Source organism: Gopherus evgoodei, chromosome 12 (assembly GCF_007399415.2).
Source record: "Gopherus evgoodei ecotype Sinaloan lineage chromosome 12, rGopEvg1_v1.p, whole genome shotgun sequence".
Lineage (NCBI taxonomy): Eukaryota > Metazoa > Chordata > Testudines > Testudinidae > Gopherus > Gopherus evgoodei.
The window spans coordinates 9,522,840-9,549,485 of NC_044333.1; the positions used below are offsets into that span (position 1 = coordinate 9,522,840).

Sequence of the window (26,646 nt, forward strand, 5' to 3'; positions counted from 1 at the left end):
TGAAGTTCAAGTTCTGTCCTTTCTGACTTCTGTGTCGTCATTAGTAATAGATTCTACAGGTCAGATTTTTCTCCCCTACTCCTTGTGGTCAACCTTGGTGTCCTTAAACAATGCCCAGAGTTAAATAGAACATAACTTGGGAGGAACGTATGTAGCCTCTTAATTTTATGTCTTCTGGTTTGGTAGCAGGAGGATGCATTGGCACAGCAAGCCTTTGAAGAAGCTCGGAGAAGAACTCGTGAATTCGAGGACAGAGACAGGTCTCATCGGGAGGAAATGGAGGTGAGGGTTTCACAGCTGCTGTCAGTAACTGGTTAGTACTTTACCAAAAATCTAGATTATTTCCTATAATTTGTTTGTATGTATAATTATCGGGGATTCCTATTTGTTTTAATTTTGTTGTTAAGAAAATAGTAAAGCATGATTTAATCTCCTACTTACGTTATTAAAACTTGAAAAGGAACATGGAAAACCATATGTTTTTATTTGCGTGCACATATGTTGGTGTTAACCATTTTCCCTGTAGGTGGCCCCAATTACTGGTTGCAGACTCATGACTAGGGCCCTACCAAATTCATGGTAATAAAAAAATGGGTGATGGACCGTGAAATCTGGTTTTTTCTCTGCAGATTTCACAGGGGAGACGAGCGTTACTCAAACTGGGGATCCCAACAAAAAGGTCGGGAGGGTGGGGGTTGGATTTGCTAGGTTATTGTCGGGATGTTGCAGTATTGCCACCCATACTTCTGCGCTGCCTTCAGACCTGGGTGGCTGGAGAGTGGCGGCTGCTGGACCAGACCTGAAGGCAATGCCATACCACGCCATCCTTACTTCTGCACTGCTGCCTTCAGAGTTGAGTCAGGACCCCTACAGTTACAGCACCGTGAAATTTCAGATTTAAATATCTGAAATCATGATGTTTATAATTTTTAAAATCATTTGACCATGAAATTGACCAAAATGGATCCTACTCATGAAATACAGGCTGACTTTTTAAATCCTTAAATAAATGCTAGCAGCTCTGAAGAGGGCATTTTAACAGTGGTAGTGAGGGTCTGCCACCTTCTGCCTCTTCCATAGACACTGGAGAGGCCTGGAAATTCTGGCTGCTGCTCCTGTAGCCGGCAGTCCTTTTCTTTATGAGTAGCAATGCCAATGAACTGATTCAGACCCTGCTAACTATTTTCCCCTGCTGGCCTGGCCGTATTCCTCTCTGATCTTGGGCCTGCTCCCTAGCCCCATCTTTATCCTTTCTCATTGGGTTTGCTCCTCTGGCCAGCTCTGTCCTGTCTCTTGGCCCTAGCTACTTCTCTTCTCAATGAGAAGAGAGCAGGAACTCAGGGAGGCTGAGGAAACAAAGGAGCCTGAAGGTAAGGTGGAAAGCAGGAGCTCAGTGAGGCCAGGAAGGGGAAGCCTGAGGGAAGGGACATGTTGGGGAGCTAGAGAAGCTGTTGCAGGCAATAAAAGGAATAAGAAGGGAACCAAGGTGGTGACGGTTTATTTGAATTCCTTTGCCATGCAGGGTTTTTACTTCCTGCTCCCTCCCCATTCAGCTCCCTGTAATGGCAGCATGACTAGTCCTCTCTCAAACTTCAGTAGATTTCTTTCCTGGTATCTCATCTCCTCTTGTGTTCATGGTCATCCAGAGCTCTGTCTCCTTGCTAAGTGAAAAGGGAAGATCTGGGGAGCGAGACCAAGTCAAGCTGGAGAACAGGCCTACGGAGACTGGTGAAGTCAGTAAGCTAAGAGTGGAAGGCATGTGGAAGAGCTGCGCTGAGCTAGTCTCTAAGGAAAAGCTGGTTAGAAAGGCCTCAGGCAGTTTACTTGGTTAGTTATGAGAGAGTGCTGTCACTTCCTCTACTCTTGGAATCACTGCCATGCATTCTTGCCATCCCCAAATGTTTAAAAATGCATAATCAGTCCCCTAACACCCCCCACCCTTACCCCCAAATGATATAGGCTTAAGTCATGAGATTTAAAATAGAATAAATGTTGGGTATTTTGTTTGCCTTCAGGTGCTGGAATCTTTAGGGCTCACAATTTCAGCCTTTTCTCTGCAACCATAAAGGGCTAGAAAGTTACTGTTTTTAATAAAAACTGAGATTCTACTGTTAAGCTTGTACAGCCCCAGTGATGTCTAATGGTGGATGAGTTCAGAGGTAGAGCCTAATTTGACCTTCAAACATCTTATTCATTGAGTTTTCTCAGTGCTGACAAAAGAAACATCTTAGAATTGACATCTTGGAAACTGAGCACATTTAATCTGTAGCTGTTGAATTACAGTAAGGGTGGAACCCCAGCAATACCAGTATTGGTTTCTTTTGAGAGTAAACTACACTTTTAATTAATATTAAAAACTTGGAAGTCTTTAAACTACTTTTATACTGTTTAGCATGGCATGATCAGCAAATCTGGGAACCACTAGACTTTTTAACATCTCATCAGTTAATTCTCCTATGGATTGCAACAATGTCTGTATAAAATTAGAAAATTTCAGACTGTAGTACTATAGTTGAAATAGCTTTAATAAAGACCAGATTCCAGTTTGAGAGAGAGAGAAATCTTGTAATACTCCACCCACCGCTACCCAAAAGAGAGGCGCCAGCTCTTCGGAAATATTCATCCAGAGCTTGGCAGCATATGAAAATGATCACAGATTTTGTTCTTTATTTATACAGCTTGCTTTCTTAGTAGAGATGTTGGCTTATTCTTAGTCTCTACATAGATTATTTTTCAAATGTAACAAACGGGTAGATCATTGCCAAAGAATGATCCCTAAACTAGGCATTTGAACAGTTAAGCTATTTTTTGTTAATAAAGAGCGTGTATTATTTTTTAACAACAATAAGATGAGGCACAGTGGTACTTTTGGAAACATAAAATAGAGATTGCAATAAATGCACCGTAATGAAGCTTTTGGTAGAATAATAGAAAATAGAAATAGTAGAAAAGCAGTGCTTTTTTTTTTTAAATCTGTTTACACCTACAGGCATAATAAAAGCTTTTTAGAGAATATATACAGTATATCTGAGATTATTTGTATCTTCTTCCAATCTCTTTCTGTCGTGATCTGTTTTCAATATGGATTACCCAGGGATCAATGCTAGGACTGTTTATTATTTAATATATTTATTTAAAAATCTTGAAGCAAAGATGAATGGTAAGGTGCCCAAATGTGTGGATGATGATGATTTCAGATAATAATTATGGCTGGACAAAGCAGCAGTTATTTGAATTGAGTCTTTGCTGAAGTCTTGAAGCTGGCAGGAGGCTCTCAGCTGCAAAGCGATATTGCTGCTCCTGCTGCCTCTCTCACAGGAGTCTGTTTCCACACCAGAGAGGTGGGTTGGAGGGCTCCGGCTCCTGAAGAAATTAAGGTGTAGTTCCAAGAGTAGCTTTCCATGTTGTGTGGACATAATAGTTAATTTAAGTAGAAATTTCACTTTGTATTTTAACTGAGCTTCTAATACAGTGCCAGCTAGAAAGATTTTGATGAAGAAATGATTGCAGGACTCCAGGCTAGTGGAGTCAGAATATGCTGGAAGTAACATGGTCTGTATTCGGTCACAGAAAGCTGCAATCATCTACTTTTTGCCAGCTGTTTAGAGCTGCAGAAGATACCAAAATGGTGGTCTTACAGCAAGGAATGGGTAATGTGGAATGGAAAAATTATATGCTCCTGTCATGGTGTCTACAGATAATTTTTGTGGGGGTTAGCTTTGTATTGTGGGAATTAGTTATATAATGGAAACAGTTTTTTGAAAGCTTGGATTGTATACATTGTATAACAAAAGCTCAAATTTTAAATTTTTCTTCAGCCCATTCTGTTGTGCGTGAGCTTGGCCAGAGATGTTCTGCTGAGTCTAATTTTCTTGAGATTGAGTTGTCCAAAGCTTTCTGAATACATTTTATGCAAAAAAAAATCAGTGGTTTAAAATTTTATTTTTTCTTGTTTGTGTTCATTTTGCATATTACTGCAGTTCTCTCTATAGCAACGCTGCAAGTAAAGAAGCAGAGTGGCTTGCTCTTCCCTGAAATAGCCCGGTCTAGCCATTGGTCTCTCAGTAGCTGTTTCTTTGTTTAAAAGGTAGCATGAAATTGCAGCTTTTTGGCGTCTTATGCTGAAAAATTGACCCAACCCAATATCCTCTTCTCTGTAGTGAAATGTCAGTTTTGGGGCAGTGCAACTTTAAAGAAAAGTTTTTAAAAATAAAATAATAATAATAATAATATAAAATAATTATGATTTTATACTGATGGATATAGGATAAAATCTGAAATGTTTTCTTTTGAGGAAGTATTGTTTAAAGGCTAGTATAGCTGTTATAAATATATAATTAGTATTGATCTCTTTCAGTCAGTATTTTTCCGTTGCTCAGCCCCCTTCTAACCTTCATTGACTGAAAGAAGATGCTTATATTACAGTATTTCCTTATTTGCAGAATTGATTTTCTCTGTACTATATTCAGCATTAATTGTGTACAGAACATAAAAAAATCCCAACAATTTAATATATGCACTTTGTAGCACTTATAGGCTAATATTAGCTGTTTTGAACCTCTTGTAGAACAGTAACAAGGTGAAATGATTATTGGAATGTTTGACTACGTTCACATCTTATATCTCAGACTTTTTAAAAAAGTTTTATGATCGGTTTGAAATTGGTTAAATACAGTAAAGTAACAAAAGGTCAGTTATATCAGGGTGATGGATTCCATTAGACTTGAAAGATCCAGTTTGTCATTTGGACCAGACTTATTACCAATATATGATAAGCTGCAATATGATTGAAGCTTCTGGATGAGCTTGGCATATGTCCAGAAGGAAAGTCTCACTTGTATTGTCTGTGCTTGAAGTCAGTAGCGCAGTTTCAGATCTTTCTTACACTCAGCACTTAAGAACAAAATCCAACTAATCTATTAGAAATTGAACTGTTCGTGGGTTTTTAGTAAAGGAAACTCTGTCTTTAGAAAATAGCATTTACAGGAAACACAGAATGGAATCTTGATGGAGGTTGATGTTCAGTGCTTTATATAATCTTTATCAAGAAAGCTGCTAAATTTTATGTTCCCAATGATTATTTTAAAAGCTTGTCAGTAGGTAGGTAGTCCTAAAAGCAACTAACTGCCATTCATTTTTCAGGTTTTTTTATTGTTCATAATGTAGCTTGATTTTTCATTTATTATTTAGTAAGTAGATGCAGATACTAGTTGCCAAAGAATATAGCATATCTAATCTGTTTATCCCAGTAGTATGTAGCTGCCAAAATACAATTAAGAATCACATTACAGTTGCCCATAAAAGAGACTTCTGTGACCATTTCTTGATTCATCCTCCGTTGTTTTAGATTTTTCTGGTCTCTTCTTTCCTCATCTCTCCATGGGAAATCTATACTTTAAATATGGAGACATTTGAGGGATATCATGTGATCTAATAACTATAACCAACTAAAAAACTAAATTTTTTGGTTGTTGCTGGTCATCAATGTGTACCATGTGTAGCTTCATTTCCATTTAAATGAATACTGTATGTTCTTGTCAGCAATCAAAGTATTGATACCCATGGCCATGATTTTCCAAAATAGGAGCCTAAAGGTAAGGTCCACAGAAGTTTCCAAAGGGTTCAACCCAGTAGTTCCTATTGAAGTCAGTGGGCATTCAGCATTTTGGAGAATCAAGCTACCTGTTTACCCTCCAACATATGGACTTAAGAGCCTACCTTTAGGCTTCTACTTTGGAAAAATTGGCCTAAATTCATACCCATGATTATTATTTAATATTCATTTTAAGCACCCTAAAGCTCAGTCAGTATCAGGGCTCTCCATTGTTCTAGGTGCTGTCAAAACAAATAAACTGGTCTCTGCCTTGAAGAGCTTACTGTATAAATAAACAAGGCAGACTGTAAGTCAGCAAAATGTCAGATCCATAACACCGTACTTCTAATTTACTTAAATGGCATATTCTAAGACTATTCTTTAAAATTAGGTCCCAATTTAATTACGTGACAGGTCTGCACTAAGAATTTTTGTTCCCAACAGCTACTGATGTGCTCTCATGCGCCAAACGAGGCGTACAAACAAGGAACTGCTTTAGCCTCCAGTGCAAGTTGGAGCACACTCATAGCTGGCTGTCATGACACCCACGGGTTTGTTCTGGCAGCCAAAGCATTGCTGACCTACAGCCCTGACATGCCCATGTGAAAAGTAGAGTGGACTAGGGCAGGTTGTTCTGGCTTTATTCCACCCATGGGTTCCTCTGCACCAGGGAAATACCTAATGAACAATGTCTACCAATTTTCCAGTAACTCTGTGCCGTTGGCTAAGAAGAAAGGAAATTGTAAGCAAAGTAGTTTGTAGTTACTAAACACAGTGCTGTTGAGGGAAGATCTTATGGACTCTAAAATTGTCCTTTGCTGTTGCACATTCTTTTTTTCTCACCCAATTGTGCTAGTACTTTAATAGGTGTTAGCCAGATCATCTTCTTAACCAGAGGAACCTAGGGAGGACTCTGGGAATTGGCAGTGTCATCTAAAACTACCTCTGAGATTATTCTCTTCCTCTCGGCCCCAAATCCACGCAGTTCCATTTTGTGTGTGGAGACGGGGGATAGTCTGTTGTTGTCGTCATCTCTCTGCCCCTAAACCTAGCTGGTGCCCAATGGTTCATGATAAGCCAGAGCCATCTTCATAGAAGTCCTCTCCCTTCTCCCCACCTGCCCCCAAATCTAACCCTCAGCAAGGTTTCCACATGCTTTTGGATCCCCTTACCCATAGCTGCCCCCAGGATCTCTAGAGAGGGGCAGCAGCTTGGGGCTGTATTGTCTTTTCTGGGACAACTCCAGTGGGCTAAAGGGAGAGTTGTTCATACTGCTCTCCAGGCTCCTTCTCCAAGAATCTCTGAATCCATAGAGATGCTTCTGTAAGCTCCAAAGTGGAAGTGAGGTCACAGTGCCAAATTGACGGGAGGCTTGTGTATATAAGGTTTTCTCTGCATGGATTTATGAGTGATAATCAGGGATATTAACATTTGATGGTCCCTGTCCTGCAGAGCTCACAATCTAAGGCCCTAATCCTGCAATAGGCCCAGTGCCCACACAGAGCTACTTGTGGAATCGGGGCCTAAAACGAGACTACATAAATAGGTGTTACAAATAGAAGAAATGTGGGGAGGAGGAGAAGGTGGTAATGATAATGTATGGTTACATAGATTGTAAATTATTTATATTGTGCTAGCACTTAAAAACCCAAAGTACAGACCAGGGCCCCGCTGTATTAGACATTCTACAACCATAGAACAAAAAGATGATTACAGTCTAACTAGAATAGTTGCTTTTGAGTCATCCATAGCTTTTGTTTTTAAGTAAAAAATTAACAGAATGTATTCTATACTAGCCTGCTACCTAGCCATTATCCATCTATGTGTATACTGGAGTAAAGTTCTGACATAGTTGGCCAAAGTGAGTGTGCAGAAGAGCATTGCGGCAAAATTGACTCCAAACACCCTTTCTTTTGTTGATCTTTGAGAACAATGATGATTATTTCTGTTTTAAATTCTCTTTATAGGACTTGATCATAGTACATTCTCTACTCTTTCTCTCCCCCTCTTTTTTTTTTTTTTTTTGCAGTGTCTGGACCAGTTCAGTATAAATAACAGTCTAGACTAACATGTCATGAGGAGGATTTCAAATGTCTTCTGCCAAATAGGTTCCTGCATTTCTTTCAGTCATCATACCATCTCCTACTTTCTTTAGAGATTTTAGATGGCATGTTGCCAGTTATAATTCCTTCCATATTGCAAAAGAGTTGCATGGTTTCATGTGCTGAGAGTTGAGTGAAGTTTCTTGGGTGTGGGAAAATCCCTGTGTTTCCACCGCATTAGCTGTTCTATTTCAGGATACTTAGAATGAAACTATCACTGTTAATCATAAAACTTTAGGTTTAAGAAACATCAGTACACTGGGTTCTGTCTATATTTTTGCAAAGTCAGCAAATTGGTAAAATACAAGCTCTTCTCATAACCAGATGTTTTTGCCAAGGTAATTTCTATTTTATCACTTTGAATAATTGTCATTCATCTGTACTAAACTCTGCTAATACATTTCTACTGATTGTTAAGCAATTCCCTGAGCATCAAACCTAGGATTTTCAAATACTCTCATTCAAATTTAACTTCAGTATCCTACTGAAAAGTGGAGTATGCAGTAGTAAGATGATGATTTTTTTCCCCGCAAATTTCGTGTGTGATTCATTGGAAAAAATATTTTGTTTCTAAATTGAAAAAGGCAGATGCCGTTTTTGTTTAAATGAGTCTCCCTCAGTGTTCAAAAACTCAGACAGCACAGTATTTAATGACAGATCTGTGTGTGTGTGACTTTGTAGTATTTTCTTTAGTTTTTGAAATATGCATCTTATGGCTAATTATTACAACAGTCCCGTAGGGAATTGCTTAATGGTGTAGAAGCATCAGGTTTAAAATACAGAGCATTTTTCAAATTATAGGTTTTAAACCTGGCAAAGTTGACTTACGCTTTTTATGTTTCTGTGGTGGATAAATTGAATTCCTGATAGTATACTGTGTGGAGATTTTCCAGATACAGCCTTACTGAAAACTGAGGTTCTGTCTTGTGTGAATACTAAAGATCCCATAAGTTGTAGATTAGCCCATGGCTATGGCCAAAAGTGTCCATACTTTTGCCCTGTATTATGCAGTGTTCTTGCCACCTGCACATTGCTTGGTTTTTACTTTGCACCCAAGAAGTGACGAAGTTTTAGTGAGGAAGTGTTTAATTTATTGTGTGTGTGTGTGTGTGTGTGTGTGTGTGTGTGTGTGTGTTAGTATAAAAAAATAAATATATATAGTTCCTTCATATTCCTAGGATCTGAAGAACTATCTTGTTGTTTGTATGTATTAATTATATACAGTGGCCTACATGGTTTGGCAGACTGGTGATTGATAGAACAAGTACACGTTTCATATATTTATACATGTACAGGTCAGTACAAATAAATGGGGATGACTCAGTTGGGTTGAGCTGTCATTTCACTGTCAGAATTGCCTGTGTAATTCCCCACTCGTTGAAACGCAAAATTACATCTTTGTCAATATTTACTAATAAGATAATAAGATACTGTAATGAATGCTTTTCAATACACTTGAGCGTAATTTGTCATTCGTTTCACATTATTTGAAAGGGCAGAGCTGGTGGTAGTTCAACAGTGGCTTGTGCTAAAACTTACAACTAGCTGTGATGTCATAAATCATGTGGGTACTTTCATAAATTTAAAAGAAAAGGCCCTATAAGAAAATTATAAATGCAACTATATGCTTTGGAGACTTCATTGAGATTTAACAGTAAAATTATTGTGGAAATTATTTTTTTATGAAAATAAACTTTTTTAAAGCAGAAGTATGCTGTCAAGTGATATTGCTGTTTTTACCATTAGATGTGAAAACATGCACTGAAAGTAAATTTAATAACTACGTTTATCTAAGGTTTTGCATTGAGACAATCAGCAAAATCATAAATGTAGATCGCACTCCACTTCTTTCCAAACTGCGGGAGACTCTTGAAACTAGAAGCAATAATCTAAGCAAAAAAATAAATAAGCTTAACCTTTTGCTAGCTCGTGTCAATGATAGTTTTTCAAAATTACAAAATATGTTTTATAGTAGGATATAACTATGCATCACAATTCTCCTTTTGTGGGAAGAAAATTGAACTGCAGCCTCATTAAAATTGAATAATTCAGGTTATACCATCATTAACACTGTAAAAAGGTTAATGAATTAATGCGAAAAAAACTGATTTAAACAGTCTCTAAATTATCTATAGTTATTTAAAGGAGACAGACAGGCAGTTTACAAAAGGCTTCCTTGAGTGCAAGGGACAGATGCCCACTAGCATTTCAAAGCTTTAGTGCTGCATGTGATTAATAGACTATTTCCTTTTTTAATTCAGTTGTCTGCACACAGAAAGCTTTCTGAAAAATCAGGCTTTGTATACATTACAGTGATGGGAGCTGGAATTGTCAATTTTCAGCTGAGAGGCCGGCAGAAAGGAATACAGCTTGCTCTGAGTATCACCAGTGTGTAGATGGTATAATAAAGGAAGACCCAGCAGTCCATGTCCCAAAGAGCTTATAATCCAAAGCGGACAGTAAGTTTGGACAGATAAATGCATCAAATCACTAGATGAAATTTTAATCTCAAATTTGGTGGACCAGCTGTGGAAGGACTTCCAATCATAAGGATCTGCATGGAAGAAAGGTGATAAAAGAGGACTTGTGTGGGGAACTTGGAAGGAGTGTAGATAAGTGGAGTAAATGAGATGCAGATAGGAGCTGAGTTGTGCAGAGCCTTGAAGGTGAAGATGAGGAACTTGGATGCAGATGATGATGAGAAGAAGCCTTTGGAAGGAATCTAAGAGCTGAGTCATATTATCAGGACATTTGAAGAAGTAAGATCTTAGCAGTCACAGTCCATACTGAATGGAAAGGTATGAAATGCCGTGTGACCAGAGAGGAAGTTACAAAAGAGATCACATGACCACAAATGGACAAAGGTTTTTTGTGGGAATAGTAAAGAGAAAATTAATTTTTAGCGTAATTGTAGTGGAAGGAAGAATGGACAGAATTTAGCTATAGTCTGATAACATGGAAGAAGTTGAATACAAATCACAAGCTTCCATAATGGGCGAAAAGGTGGAGTTCACAATAGTGATGGAGGAGAGAGTAGATGGTTTAGTTTGGAAAGAGTTCAATTTTTGCCACGCTTAGTTTGAGCTAATGATAGGATATCCAGCAAATCATGTCAGAAAGACAGTTGGAGGTGCAAGACTGAACAGAGTGGAAGAATTTAAAGAGAAGTAAATTTGAGAGTCATCAGTTTAGCTGAGGTGGGAAGACCAGGACAGTGTGAGGGAGAGAATGGAGTACTCTGAGGTATGCTTGTGGAGGAGGAGAGCATGCAGTGTCACAAAAGCCCAAGATTAAGGGATGGAATATTTGACCATTAGAACTGGCAAATAAATAAAGGATGAAAATAGAGGAGAGGCTATTCTGTTGAGGTTGGCTTGGTTTTTCTTTCTTAAAATGAGATAGCGTTGTACTTGAAGGTAGAGATAAAGGAGTCAGGTGAGCAGATGGTTTCAGAGTAAGGGAGAGGAAGCAACGAGAGAGCAAAAAAAGTCTGGGGTTAGGAGAGAATGGAGGTGAGCATATATGTCAATGATTAAGAGTTGAGGTTAATTAATACTTGGAGTTAGCAGAGAACAGGTTGCATATTCTACAAGTAGGTTAACTGCAGTAATGTTGCGGAAACTTCCTCTGTCAATAAATTCAGAAAGCATGACTCAGAAGAAATACAAGGAACAAATAAGTACAGTAATGATATAATTTTTAGTTACTGTTCTGGAGTCACATTTAATTACAATATTTGCATTGTTAAGTGTTGACTTGTAAATTGGACCATTACTAAGGCTCTACTTAACTTGCAATATTATGGATCCCGCAGTATTAGGCATTCACTGCAATTTTGTCATCCAAGTGGCTGACAGCGGGGGCCATCAGCCATCCTGGGCAGCTGACAGCGAGGACGAGTTTTCCAAATGACTGCAATAATAAAGGTCCATGATAACTTTTCTGCAGGTTTCCTTGTCTTGTCTGTAATTCAGCTGCAATTATTTGACAATCATAAAGCAGTTAAAGTAGGGCCTTAATCATTACTTAATAACTGATGTCAATGTTACAGCAAAGAGGAGTGAGACCTTACATGGTGAGACTGTAACCACAAAAAACATGAAGAGCCAGATCCTCAGCTGGTGTAAATCATTATTGCTCCATTGACTTCCTGGAAGCTATGCTAATTTATACTAGCTGAGAATATGGTCTGCAATATTATTTGCATTTGCAGTAGTACCTAGAAGCAAGACCTGATTGTGCTATGCACTGTACAAATATAAAATAAATAAATATATCAAGATATTAGAATACTTAAAATTGTGAAACATTTCCTGGACATCAGAAAAATATAAGAACTAACTTTAAAAAAATCTTTTTGTATATTGAACAAGGAAAAACACCTTTTAGAAGAGCTTGCTGAGTAAAAGATTTTCTTGTACTATTAGAAAATCGTGGGGTATGTTGTTAGAATATCGCTCTGAAAGGAATGAAAAAATCCTGCTTAAAGAGACTTTGATAGTTATTAAAGGCACCGTTTGTAATATGTTCTTCCAGTCTTGTCAAGTTGGCTGCAGCTGTTAACACCTTTGGCACTCTTAAATAGGAAGTCAGTAATGTTTCCTCCACAACTTCAAATTAGCAGAACTGGAGGCAAAAGTAAACCCTTTTAGACTAGTTTAAACTGAATTAGTCTAATGAAAAGCCTATAGGGAATAAACATGATCATTTTATGCAGATCTTGAACAAAAAAACTGTTAACTAGATTTGTCCGGTGCCTCTGTCACTTTTTATTCAGATGCAAAGAAAAAACTATTATTGTTTGTGATACCATTCATTACACTCAAAGTGGTTTCCAAACAGTTATAAAGGATGGTTTCTGCTCAGAGGAGCTCGCAGTCTAAGCACAAGGAAGAAGAAGCAATGCATGGGAAAGGAAATAGGCAAATTATATACAAGTCTGCTTGATTCATTATAAGCAACATGGCAGAAATGGGTCTTTAAGGGATGTCGACATTGCAGTTAAAAACGGCTTGGGCTGCAGGGCTGTTTTAATTGTGGTAGAGACATCCAAACTTGGGCTGGAGCCCTGCAAAGTGGGAGGGTCCCAGAGCTCGGGCTGAACATCTACAGCATAATTAAACAGCCCTCCAGCCTGAGACCCATGGGTCAAGTCAGCTGGTGTGGGCCAGCTGTGAGTGTCTAATTGCAGTACAGGTATAGGCGGCACGTGAACTGCTGGCTGTGAGAGGCTAGCCCCCAGCCCCACCTTTTCCACCCAAGTGTGTCTTACCCCACACCCAGCCGCCCGTGGCCACTGGCCCAGTAGCACAGCTAGTCCCCCAGCCCCAAAGGAGTGCCGGAAGGGTGGGTGGCGCATGGCCCTTGGAGTGCAGGAGGGTGGGGGACCAGCAGCCGCAGCCTTCCCAGCTCATGAGCATGGGAAGACGCGAGGCCCCAGCCCCAGCAGAGAACTGGGGGTCTGGAGCCAGAGGACTGGAGCCGCACGCTGCCACAGGGAGCGGCTACAGCAGGATACGTGATAACATCTGGCTGTTTGGGGAGGGAAAGCCTCCCCCAGCCTGTGAGACCCACCACCTGCGAGTACAGACATATCCTTACGGGGATTTAAATGTGGATGGAATAGGGGTCTTCTGTCCCAAACTCGGCGAGTTGTACCATGCATATGGAGCTGCATGGAAGAAGGCACAGAAGTGACTGAGATGACAGATGGGTGGATGAGGTTGAGAGCATTGGCACAGCAGAAGGAGCAGAGGGCAATGTGAAGCTTGACAAGGTGGGATAAGTTAGGAGGGGTAGAGTTATAGAGAGCTTTGAAGGTGGTCGGACAAGTTTAAATTTGATAAACGTGAATCCCTCTATTAGCTTCCCATCCAAAAAAGGGAGTTACATGATCAAGTCACTGCACAAGAGAGAGGAGTTTATGAATGGCATTTTTGTATGTACTGAACGGTGTCAATTTGTGTGTTTGGGAGTCCAGAGAGGAGTGGTCGTCTAGACAATATCTAGAGAGGTACTGAACTAAAGAGCTGGTTATAGAGACAGGGGGGAAAGGACAGATCGTAGAGATGCTCAGGAACAAATAGTGGTAGGATTTGGATATGGCCTGGATGGGTGAAGAGGGAGCTGTCAAAAAAACCTACCAGTTCCCAGGCCTGAATGATGGTGATGTCAGCTGAGATGGAAAAGGAACCATAACTTTTTAACACTTTACTAGGCACAGGAGTTGAGCTCCTTGTAGCAGTAGCCATTAAAAATGTTGGGTTTAGGCTACGGGTACTTTGCTGCATAAATCCATGGTGGATGAGGAATTAAAATGGCCACATAGTCACGGCGGAAACACTAAAACATATGGGATTTAATTTGTCCTCAGCTACCAGTGTTCCAAGACAATTGGTAAGATTTCCAGGGCTTACATGTAGACTTGCTGTGATACTTGTCATTAAGAGAGTAGACAGGGTGGGGATATACTGGAGAAGAGAACTTAGGTTAGAGAACTTAATTCTCCACTTTCAGATTTATATTTTTTTAATTGTCAACTTAGAAATTCCTTGCTTTTGGACACTTGTGTTTATGAAAACTACAACATCTTCAAGGTGTTTATCATCTTAGATTATATTTATAACCCTAACTGCAGGTTAATGATTTGTTGTTTTTTTTGGCTGGGGATTTATTTTTACTTTTAAAATGTTTTCACCAGAATATATATGATTTCAAAATTATTAACAGTTTGACCATTGTCAGCCTTAAATGGATTTCCTCTACCAACAGATCAAAAAAAAGTGTCAGTCTTTATACCTGCAGGCAAACACCTCTGAAAATAGAATATTCTTCATCATTTCAGAGTCTGATTATTCTGTGTTACTTCTTCACTTAAGCTTGGTGCTGCTTGCACAATAAGGAAGTAAAAACGTAACTAGTCAGGCAAGAGAGACAGCTTGACACGCCACCAAGAGGATAGACCTGCCATATTGCTGTGTTATCATTTTGTTGATAAGTAACATTTTATTTTAGCTGAACAGCTTCTTCTCTAATTGTTTTGGTTAGTCTTGATACTGATGGAGCTGTTATTGTGATTAAATCATTGAGTTAAACAGATTCATTTCTTGCATTTTTAGAGGCATTGGCATTAAAAATGTGTCCTGTTTCTGTCATAGAACAAGAGAATACATCACATGCACTGTTAGATGTTTTTACTGGATCTCTGTCTCAAATTTTCGTATTATTACTCTTGACTTAAGTAGCAGAAAATCTGATACAATTTTAATGGATTTATTTATATTTCATGTGTGTGTGTGTGGAAGTTCTTCACTCCAAACAGGATTATAGTTAACATCCATCATATTAATAAATTTCAATAGAGGATTTATTTGGGATTAATGGTTGTGTGTAAAGCTGCCCTGTTATACTGTAGAAGTCCCATCTAAGGTCCTGCAAATGCATGTTTAAGTTTACACATGTGAATAGTCCCACTGACTTGGTTAGGACTACTTATGCTTGAAATCAAGCAAGTATGTATTTGCAGGATTGAGGCTCAAGTTAACAGCTTTCTTCTCTGGCCTGGCATTGAAGTCACTGAGATGTATTGTCCTGACTGACTTCAAGTTCTGAGTGAATGAAGCTCTTACAGAGTGTTTGAAATACTATAGTTTCATGGTAGTTATTCCAAGGAAAGGAGAACTTAGTGTACAGGTGGATGGATGTACTACAGATTTTAAACAAAATGTTAAGTTTGGATACTGGGAGAGTGAAGACCAAATCCGTGTCATGATTTGACTGTTGTCTCCAGGCAGCTTGTCAGATGAAAGATAGAATCCTAGCAGACGTAGATGTGCCATACTGAGGATCTAGATTTTTGTCATGGAAAATGTGGGGTACAGACAGAGGTCATGTATCCATGATGAGTCTCCTGGAGCTGTCACCAGCCTTTGACCATAGTATTTATTCTGAGGTTATGGAGACTTTTTTCATGTGATATCTAGCAGGAAGGGACAGACTGTGCTTCAGTGACTCTTATTCCTTCCTGTCAGAGAGATTCCAGAAGCTGGTCATGAGCAGTTTCTCATTGCTCTTAGCAAGCATTTTTGCAGGCTTCTATTCTCACTTCGGTTCATGTTTTGTATGTGGGTAATAGGGGAGATTGTGAGACAGGATGGGCTGCATGGTCACCACTCTGTGGCTGGCACTCAGCTCTGCATTATCGTCTGACCAGGACAATGCAGTCGCTTGGCTTTCTGAATAGTTGGCCTCAGTTAAGGCATGGATAAAAAGGTCAGCAGAAGCTCAAGTCAGACAAGAGGGAGGTGATACTGGTGGGTAGGGGATGAATTTACAGGAAACAGCATGGTTGATATCTGCACCTCCAATTAAAGGAATGTTTACATCCTTTTAAAATGAGGTGTGCAATTTTTTGGGTGCAAAGAGATTACATAAAGGTCTGTCCTCGGACACAGACTTAATCATACTTATCCATATCTTAGTTACCTCCAGATTGTATTATTGTAAAGTGCTTTCCCTAGGGCTGCACTTGAAGACATCTAGACACTTCATTTTTTGACAGAATGCTGCCATTTGCCTATGTGGTGCATGTTTTTATTGTAACTGTGCTCTGTAGGCTTCCCTATCCTCTAGCTGCCTTCTAAGAACAATGCAAGGTGTTGAATTTGATCTATAAAGCCTTAGATGGTTGGAGTCTGTACTATATTTAGTAGCCATTCTGCTACCTCTGACCTCTCCCATCTGCTGAAATAAATTAAGTAGTAATTTAACAGCCCTTAGATTTGAACATCAGGAACTTGTGACGCAGCATTTTCAGGTCTTCCACCCCAGAATGCTCTTCTTCTGCTGGTCCATGAAAACCAGAGCCAGACCTTCAAAGGATTGTATGAAGTCTTGCTTTTACTCAGGTTTTTGCACAAAGGTGGGTGATTAAGTAGGAGATATTGATGGTATTTTTATATTTATAGTATTTGTTTAACAGTTTGAAGTGTAAATTTTGTGTCGTGGAATTATTTGTGGTCATAATCTTGTAATTAATGCATTTAAAAAATCAACTAAATTGATATTTCCAAACCATACCTTTGACCTTGAATATATATTTATTAATGCAGGCAAGAAGACAACAAGACCCTAGTCCTGGATCTAACCTAGGAAGTGGCGATGACCTCAAACTGCGTTAATCAACAGCAGCAGCAGACATGCCATGGGTCTGCGCATATGCATTGCTTATACTTGGCAAAAGATTAAATAAAAGACCAGAAACTGTGATAACTGGGTTACTATGGTCTATTTCCTGACCTGCGGCAGTCACAACCAGCATGAACTGCCTTGGTTTGCACTATGTTTGTTACAATATCTGCATTTCCTATTGTAAGCATGTAACCAGTGGCAATTTGAGATTGTTTTTCTATGCAAGCTTATTTTTGTTGGCACTATTTTAGTGAAATGAAAACTTAAGCAGCTATAAACCATTTTTCTCAACTGTAATAAAAAAAATTGTCACTTAAAAATAGGTCAAGACATTGCAGATTACAATTTTTTTTGTTTTTGGTAAATTGCTGGAAGCCAAGGCTTGCCAAGCTTAATTTTTTTTATATGGGCTTTTGGAAGTTTTGGTTGTCATTATTGTGCTCCTGCTCTATTTTAGATATGCATTCTTGTCTTTTTTGCAATTTTCTTCTTTATCTTCAACATTTGCAAGACATTTTAAAGACTGCTGACATTTTTTGCATTATTTACAAGCTAAACCCAGTAGCACAGAGCTGTCAATCAACTTTCTAACATGCATGTATGTTTGTTAAAGTTGCAATATCCTTTTAACTGCTAGCAATTCATTGGTTCCATTTTTTTTAAATAAAATGTTTTACAAATATTTTTGATGTCAGTGCATTCTGCCCCAGGATCTAACCTAGTTTCTATTCTGTACTAAATGAGTTTGGGTGGTTAATATAGCCCTGTATATAGTACCTACTGAGACTCCTAGGAAGTTGCAGGCTGGCTTCTGTTTTATTCAGGGATTTTTTTAAATAGTTTTGGAAAGGGATATTGCAACTTCACAATTGGATTTGACAGCATGTTAAACTGGGGACAAAGGTGATCAGCTGCAATGGTGATATTGTATTAAAAATCATGTTTAAGATACCTGCTTTAAGTGTATTTTATATCTTATGCTTTTTGTAAATTTATGCTGAATGATGAAAGGAGAGGTTTGGGATTGTGTGTGGAATCTCTCATACTGCCCATGGGACACTTTCTTTTATTAAATTGTCTACATATAAAACTAATTTACATTATATATGGCATTTTCCAACAGGGTAAGATTTGGGATGGATTCATTTGTGTGAATAATTTTTGTAAACAGGCTTATTTCCAATTTTCCATCAACATCCATTACTTTAAAGAAACAACTGGAAACAGCAGTGTCATTTGGCAGTGTTTGAAGCTGATGCTTTCTGTATAGCTTAATTAATTTTTTGTCATTTGAAATCTTTAATATTAAAATGCTGAAGCTAGACCACTTATTTTAAAGAAAAATTATGGTTTCATGATTAATTTTGAAAATGAACTGAAATTGTGTATGATTAGGATCACTAAATATTTATTTTTGTATGGTACCCTTACTGATGGCAAGGTCTTGCAAAACTATGGACAAATAATGGAAATGTGAACAGGACTCCTTGTATGTTAATACCATGAATATTTAACAGTTCGCTAAAACAGTTATCTGTATCCGCTGTGACAACATCATAAAATGGAAATACTTTGATATTGATACATAAATTTAAGTTTGGCTAATCTGACAGATAAGGTTTCACATTCTTTGTGGCTCATGTTATTTTTTCTCTCCTCTTCCCTGAAGAAGCTTTTTTTCTGAAAAGCTTCTGTAATGTGATATTTAAGGTACCCATCATTCTAGTCCTGGATCCTCTCTGCATCCCCTGTATTTTCGATGGAATAGCATGAAGATTTATTTTACATAATGTTCCTAATGGTTTCAGATCATGGTTCCAAACCATAAGTACACAGGAAATTATACTATCAGATATAAACATTACTATCTTCGTGTAAATACTGAACTTTCCCTATCATCATTTGGCATTGTGCTGCTTACTATATCTTAATGCTGGCATTAAGATCAGAAACCCTTTCCCTCTGCTGGTTAGTGCAGACTTTTTAAAGTACGTTTTAAGTTATTGATGCAATTTGATATTTTTCATAATTTCTAATTTAAACAGAAGTTGCATCATCCTTTCTTGAATTCGTCTCCTTTAAGAGTTGCCTTAAGCTACAGGATTGCTTTTGCTACCTTTTGTGTTGTATGTTTAACTTTCATAATAAACTTCTGTGTAGTGAAAACAAATGGCTGTCAGTTTTATTTCTGACCCTTTTAGTGATCGACACTAACAGGTTTTGTTTCCAAACTGCTGTCATTTGTCATTGCCAAACTTACTGTCCATTTTAAAAGCATCAGTGACATCCAGTGGTCATTTCATCTAATCCTAAAATTCCCTTTTACCATTGATATTCCAAAAATATTAAAGATTCCCAAAGTACTTACAATAATGGTAAGGGGATGCTGTCAAGGTTGAAATTTTGACTTACTTTTCTTGAAAGGGTTTTTTTACATGTAGTTTGGCCACCAGATTTACTCTAACCATATGTACTACAACTTCAGACAATGGCAAATCATTTTTAAAAAAAAGACTTTTATTTACAATCCAGCGAAAAGCTCTGCGCATACATAACAGATCGTTTGCATGCATATTTTTGTATGAACCATTAATCCATACTGCTAAATTCAGTGGCTTTAATTAAAAAAAAAAAATTCCAGCTTGCAGGATCCGTTTTTTAAAAAGTAGTACAGTGCCCTAGGAGAATCTGGAAGTTGAAATGCCAGAGAGAGAGAGAGAGGCTCTGCAGCCTGGTGCATGGGGCATTCAGCTGGGAGATGTAAGACCCAAGTTCCTGCACCAGCTCCAGTGATTATGTAGTCAGTATTGTCAACCCCAAATGTTCAAAAATCATGATGGCTTTTTTTATTTACCTTCTTTTTGAGCCTTATGATACACTGGGGTCACATTTTAGAGCTTTCTTCACAGCCACGAGGACTAGAAACTTACTTTTTCTTTAAAAATGAAGGCTGAAATCATCACACATCCATTTGACCTCAGGAGCTGGGGCTTTAAGGAAAACAATAATTATCATGAGACTTGTGACAAAATCATTAGAGTTGGCAACGCTGTAATCCCACCGCCTGGTGGTTTAGGGCAAGGGAGACCCACTGTCAAATCTCTTCCCCACATCAGGTAGAGGGGGGAATTGAGCCTGGGTCTCCCACATCCTAGGTGAATGCTCTAACCACTGGGCAAAAGCTTATACAGGGACATTCTCTTCTTGGCATTTTGTGAATCTAGCCCGCTGAAAACAATGTTTTGGCCTGAACAAAATTTTTCAGAACTTTCACATTCTGTTCAACCAGAACCAAATTTTATTATTTTTAATTGTTGACACCCTGAAAGGATTCTAACTGCTGGCATTAAAATCAGAAGCCCATCCCTCACCCATGCCACTTCCCGCAGCCCCTATTGGCTGGGGACGGTGAACCATGGCCAGTGGGAGCCGCAATCGGCCAAACCTGCCGATGCAGCAGGTAAACAAACTGGCCCGGCCCGCCAGGGTGCTTACGCTGGTGAGCCATGTGCCAGAGGTTGCCAACCCCTGTTCTAACATCTAAATCATCGTAGTTCAGAGTAATTGCCCTAGTATTCCCCCTTCGTTGGTCAGCAAGAGAACCCACTCCCAGGCTTGTGGCCTCTCCAGGTATTGCCTCTCGGATGGAGATGGGCATCTCTCCCCCTACTGCCCAGGGTATTTCTAGGCTCTGCAGCTCCCTAACTGTACTATGACTTTTCCCAGCAAAAGATAGGCTGCCTAAATAGGCCTGCTTCATTTCTCTCCTCAAAGATGGTATACAGTGTAACTGCTAACAGCTGTATGCTACCACATTTCTCTATCTAAGCAAGATGATTTATTAAGGTAGAAAGGATTATATAGAAAATATATTAACAACAATTAAAGAACCTGCTAATAAGCTTCCTAGAGATCATTGGCCACATTGACAAGGGCTCTGGGTAGTGATTTGTCCTTCCAGCCTTTCCCTAAAATTGGGACCCTCTTAGACTAGAAATCCTGTCTGTTTGCTGGATCAGTTTAAAACCTGGCTATTCATCCAAAAATCTTTTCTTTGTCTCTTGGTCCCTGGGGAACAGAGTTTGAACTAGTATGGGCAGACCGCTTCAGACGGTGATGTTTCTCTGGAGATGTTACAACCTGTGTGAATTTGCCTGGTCACTGTGATGCTGTTCTTTTCTTTACTCTCCCAGTGGAAGTTCATAAAGTTCCTGAATAACACAGAGGCAATCGCATTTCTAATATAATGGATTCCAAAGATATTCAACTCAATAAGGCTTGTCCGGGCTATTATAGGATACTGTCAATCTATCACGATTGGTCAAAAGAAAAAAAAATACTCAAGTTATTGAAAAATGCAGTTTTATGCAATTACGCTGGTGGTACAAAACATCATTAATTATTTTTGAGATAAGTAGTTCTACTGTATTTGGGTTAATGCCAACAATTTATTTTAGGGGTTGAGGGTGTGTAGAGAACAGAACGTAATGGCCATACTGGCTCAGAGCAGTGGTCCATCATTCTAGCCCAATATCCTGCCTCTGATGCTGGCCAGTGCCAGTTGCTTTATAGGGAATGAACAGAACAAGACAATTATGAGTGATCCATCCTCTCTTATCCAGTCACAGCTTCTGGCATTTATTGGCACCCAGAGCATGGAGTTGTATCTCTGACCATCTTGACTTATAGCGATTGATGGACCTGTCCTCCATTAGGTTATAATACCAGTGTGACAGACCCAGGCCAGTGGGGTACAGAGTCTGGTAGAGGTCTAATATACTGGTCACTGGCTGAGTAGTTTTCTGTTCCCTGAGTGACCAGAGCAGGGGCTGCACTAGAGTAATCAGGAACCTGCTAGAACCAATTAAGGCAGACAGGCTGATTAGAATACCTGCAGCCAATCAAAGCAGGCTAATCAGGGCACCTGGGTTTAAAAAGCTCACTCCAGTCAAGGAGGGGGGAGCCAGAGGAGAGGAAGTGCGTGTGAGGAGCTGGGAGCAAAAGGCACAAGGAGCTGAGAGGGAGAGGGTGAGTGAGAGGCTGTGCTGCTGGAGGGCTAAGGAGTACAAGCATTATCAAACACCAGGAGGATGATCCTGTGGTGAGGATAAAGAAGGTGTTTGGAGGAGGCCATGGGGAAGTAGCCCATCGAGGTGTAGCTGTCATGCAGCTGTTACAGGAGGTACTATAGACAACTGCAATCCACAGGGCCCTGGGCTGGAACCCAGAGTAGAGAGCGGGCTCCAGGTTCCCCTCAAACCTCCCAACTCCTGATCAGACACAGGAGGAGTTAACCCAGACTGTGGGGAATATCACTGAGGTGAGCAAATCTGCCAATAAGTGCAGGACCCACCAAGGTAGAGGAGGAACTTTGTCACACCAGTTATACTTTTGGCCTTCACAACATCGCCTGGCAACAAGTGCTGCAGGGTGACTGTGCATTGTGTGAAGAAATACTTCCTTGTGTCTGTTTAAACTGCTGCCTATTAATTTCATTGGGTGATTGCTGGTCCGTGTGTCACATGAAGGGACTTATTCACATTCTCCACACCTTCATGTTATAGACATTTATCATATCCCCCCTTAGTCATCTCTTTTCTAAAAGGAACAGTCCTATTCTTTTTAATCTCTCATTGAAATTTTTCTATCCCCATAATCATTTTTGTTGCCCTTCTCTGTACCTTTCCCAATTCAAATATATCTTTTTTTTTTAGATGAACTGACCAGAATTGCATTCAGTAGTCAAGAGGTGAGTATATTTTTCTGTTTTATTAACTATCTCCTTACGAATGATTCCTAATGTTCTGTTAGCTTTTTTCTCAGTTGCTATACATTGAGTAGATGTTTTCAGAGAACTAGCCACCATGACCAAAAGATCTCTTCCCTGAGAATTAACGGCTAATTTAGACCCCATTATTTTGTGTAGTTGGGATTATTTTTTCTAGTGTACATTAATTTGCATTTATCAACATTGAATTTCATCTGCCATTTTGTTGACCAGTCACCAATTTTGTGAGACCCCTTTGTAACTCTTTGCAGTCATCTTTTGAGTAACTTTGTCATCCACAGATTTTGCCACCGCACTGTTCACCCCCTTTTCCAGATCATTTATGAACAGCAGAGGTACCAACATAGATTCTTAGAGGAATCCAGCAATTTCTCTTTCTCCATTGTGAAAACACCATTTATTCCTATCTTTTAACCAGTTACTGATCCATGAGAGGACCTTACCTATTATCCTATGACTGCTTAGTTTGCTTAAGAGCCTTTGGTGAAGGACCTTGAAAGTCCAAGTATGCTATGTCCACTGGATCACCCTTGTCTGCAACCTTGTTGACACCCTGAAAGGATTCTAATAGATTAGTGAAGCAAAAGCCACGTTGACTCTTCCAAACATATTGTGATCATCTATATCTGATAATTTATTTTATTTACCATAGTTTCGACCGATTTGCCTAGTACTGAAATGAAGCTTAGTGGCCAGTAATTGCCAGGATCACCTGGGGAGCCTTTTAAAAAAACCACCACTGCATTAGCTATCCTCCAGTCATCTGGTACAGAGGCCAATTTAAGCAGTAGGTTACATACCACAATTAGTAGTGCTGCAATTTCATATCTGAGTTCCTTCTGAACTCCTGGGTGAATAAGTCTTGGTGGCTTAATACTGTTTAATTTATCAGTTTGTTCCAAAACCTTCTCTATTAACACCTCAGATCCTCAGATTTGTCACCAGAAAAGAATGGCTCAGTTGTGGGAATCTCCTTCACATGATGCAAAAAATTAATTTACCTTCTCTAGGGTGACCAGATACCAAATGTAAAAAATCAGGACGAGGGTGGGGGGGTAATAGGTGACTATATAAGAGAGAGCCTCAAAAATCGGGACTGTCCTTATAAAATCGGGACATCTGGTCACCCCAGCCTTCTCTGCAGTGGCCTTGTCTTCCTTGAGGTCTCCTTTAGCACGTTGATTGTCTGTTGGCCTCACTGACTGGCAGCGTTCCTGCTTCTGATATACTTAAAAAAAATTGCTGTTATTTTTTTGTTTTTAGCTAGTTACTCTTCAAATTCTTTCCTGGATTTCCTTCTTATACTAGTATGCTTAACTTATCAGAGTTTCTGCTCGTTTGTATTTGCCTCATTAGGATTTGACTTCCAAATTTAAAAGGATGCCTTTTTGCCTCTAATTGCCTCTTTTATTCTCTTGGTTAACCAAGGTGGTATTTTTTTGGTCCTCTTCCTGTGTGTGTGTGTATTTATTTGAGTGATATATGTTAGTTTGAGCCTCTATTATGTTTTTTAAAAGTCTCTGTGCAGTTTGCAGGCATTTCCCTTTTGTGACTGTTCCTTTTAATTTCCATTTATGAGCATCTTCATTTTTGTGATGTTCCCCTTTTTGAAGTTAAATGCTACTGTGGTAGGTTTATTTAATTTACATTATGGTTGCTATTACCAAGTAGTTCAGTTATATTCACCTCTTTGACGAGATCCTGTGTGCCGCTTAGCACTAAATCAGGACTTGCCTCTCCCTCAATGAGTTGCAAGACTAGCTGCTCCAAGAAGCAGTCATTAATGGTGTCTAGAATGGTTATCTCTACCATATCTACCTGTCCTGAGGTGACATGTACCAAGTCAATATGAGGATAGTTGAAATCCCCTTTTATTATTGTGTGTTCTGCCTTTGTAGCCTCTCTTATCTCCGAGTATTTCACAATCACCTGGTCCTCCCAGTCAGGTGGTCAGTAGTCTATTCCTACTGCTGTACTCTTATTCAAGCATGGAATTTCTAGCATTTGATTCATTTAAGATTTTTACTTTTTTTTTTTACTCTGCTTTCTTTCACCTATAGTGCCACTCTCCCATCAGCATGACCTATTCTCATTCTTATATATTTTGTATATAGAAGGATGGTTACATTTTCCATATAAGGAGGGATGTAAACATCAGCACCCCCGGCCCCAATCTTAGGTAAGTCATCTCTCCTTACTAAACACTTCCCGTATCTTCAGCTGGAGATGATGAACTTCACTTTCTGTCCTAATTTTTCCACCACTTTCTGTTTCTAACAGCAGCTGTGTTCCAACCCGGATATCAGGGACAGCTCTAGACATTTCGCCGCCCCAAGCACGGTGGCATGCCGTGGGGGGCGCTCTGCTAGTCGCCGGTCCCGCAGCTCTGGTGGACCTCCCAGCGGAAGGTCCGCTGGTCCCGTGGCTCCACTGAAGCCGTGGGACCAGCGGACCCTCCGCAGGCATATTGCCGAAGGCTGCCTGCCTGCCGCCCTCCCAGTGACCGGCAGAGCGCCCCCTGTGGCATGCCACCCCAAGCATGCACTTGGCGTGCTGGGGCCTGGAGCCGCCCCTGCTGGAAATGTCCCACTGGGCAGTGCACCTCTATTGTGTAACCTTCACAGGATTATGGTAACGTTTTATTTGTTAGTAGATGTAAGTGCTTTAAGATCCTCTGACAAAACTGTGAAGTGTTGTGATTAATGACTTGTACTGCTGAAAAGGAAGTTTAAGGCCAGACAGTATTAGCCACCACAATTATACAGAAATTCTCTTATGTACTTACAAGGTTTCTGTTATCATAGTATCTGAGCATCTTGCAATTTTTGATGTCTTATCCTCACCCAGAGTTGGATGTAGTATTATCCCCATTTCGCAGCTAGGGATTAGCCCTCAGGGCACACAGGAATCCTGTGGTGAGCAGGGAACTGAGCCAAGGTCAGCCACATTCCAAGCTAGAACCATAAACAATCATAGATCATAGAATATCAGGGTTGGAAGGGACATCAGGAGATCATCTAGTCCAACCCCCTGCTCAAAGCAGGCCTAATCCCCAAATGGCCCCCTCAAGGATTGAAATCACATGCCTGGGTTTAGCAGGCCAATGCTCAAACCACTGAGCTATCCCTCCCCCCCATTGGGCCAAGATTTTAAAAAAGAAACTTTGTGTTTAGATTCCCAACCAGCCTGATGTTCCACAGTGCTTAGCACCCAGCTCCTCTTATTAAAGTTAGAGGGTTTCTCACTCTTGAAATTCAGGCCAGTTATTTAGACACCTAAATATAGCCAGTCTTTTGAAAGCCTTGGCCCACAGTTACTCCCTGGCTGTGCCAGGCTTTGTGGAGGGAGGCTATCTGGGTATAAGGTCTGGGTTACCCTGTCTTCCAGCCAACCTGGCTGATTTAAAATAAACTGATTAAAAGCAAAGGCAGCTGAAAAATAGAAACTCTACACAGCTGTTGGAAGTTCTTTAAAATATTCTTTAGTCTAAAGATGCCATCCAGTACAAAGGAGAGGGAAGATTTAAAGCGTGAACTTGCAAGCTGGGTTCTGGCATTGACAGCGGATAACCTTTAAGTGAGCACTCTGTTTATGACTGGAGGATGTTCATGCGTGAAAGACAGCATCTTGCAGCTGCAGTTTCTCTGGGATGGTTAGGAGTTCACGTCAAGAGTTAGTGGAGAGAAGAAGGAAAGAATTGGCAAACCATGTTTTTTGCATTTCTAGGTTTTTTCAGTTGGGTTCATCATTGTAACTCACAGGTGCAATATTCAGTTAATATTTCATACAGTCTTGGCAACATGGCCTGATTCTTGTCTCCCTGAAGCTCAGGTAGGAGGATGGGAAAGTTTATTCATAGCTTGATGCACATCACTGGGTTTCTTTCTCTCCTTCTCCTCCCACCCCACCTCCATTCCCCTTTTTTTCTTATTCTGTATTTGGAGATGTCACTTGCCTGTCTTTCTTGATGTGAC

General features: G+C 39.7%; 1 protein-coding gene across 4 annotated transcripts in view; it reads left to right on the forward strand.

Annotated features, from left to right (window-relative positions):
* The window catches only part of CBFB (core-binding factor subunit beta), a 73,046-nt gene extending 54,552 nt beyond the window's left edge, over nt 1-18,494 (forward strand). For 2 of the 4 annotated variants that reach the window (XM_030581920.1, XM_030581917.1), the window contains 2 exons: nt 187-282; nt 16,806-18,494. In XM_030581920.1, the coding sequence (XP_030437780.1) occupies nt 187-282; nt 16,806-16,874 (165 nt within the window). In that variant the 3' untranslated portion in view covers nt 16,875-18,494. Of the gene's footprint in view, nt 1-186; nt 314-16,805 lie in introns of all 4 variants that reach the window. The other 2 variants (XM_030581919.1, XM_030581918.1) reach the window with 2 other exon arrangements.
* The last annotated feature ends 8,152 nt before the right edge of the window (nt 18,495-26,646 follow it).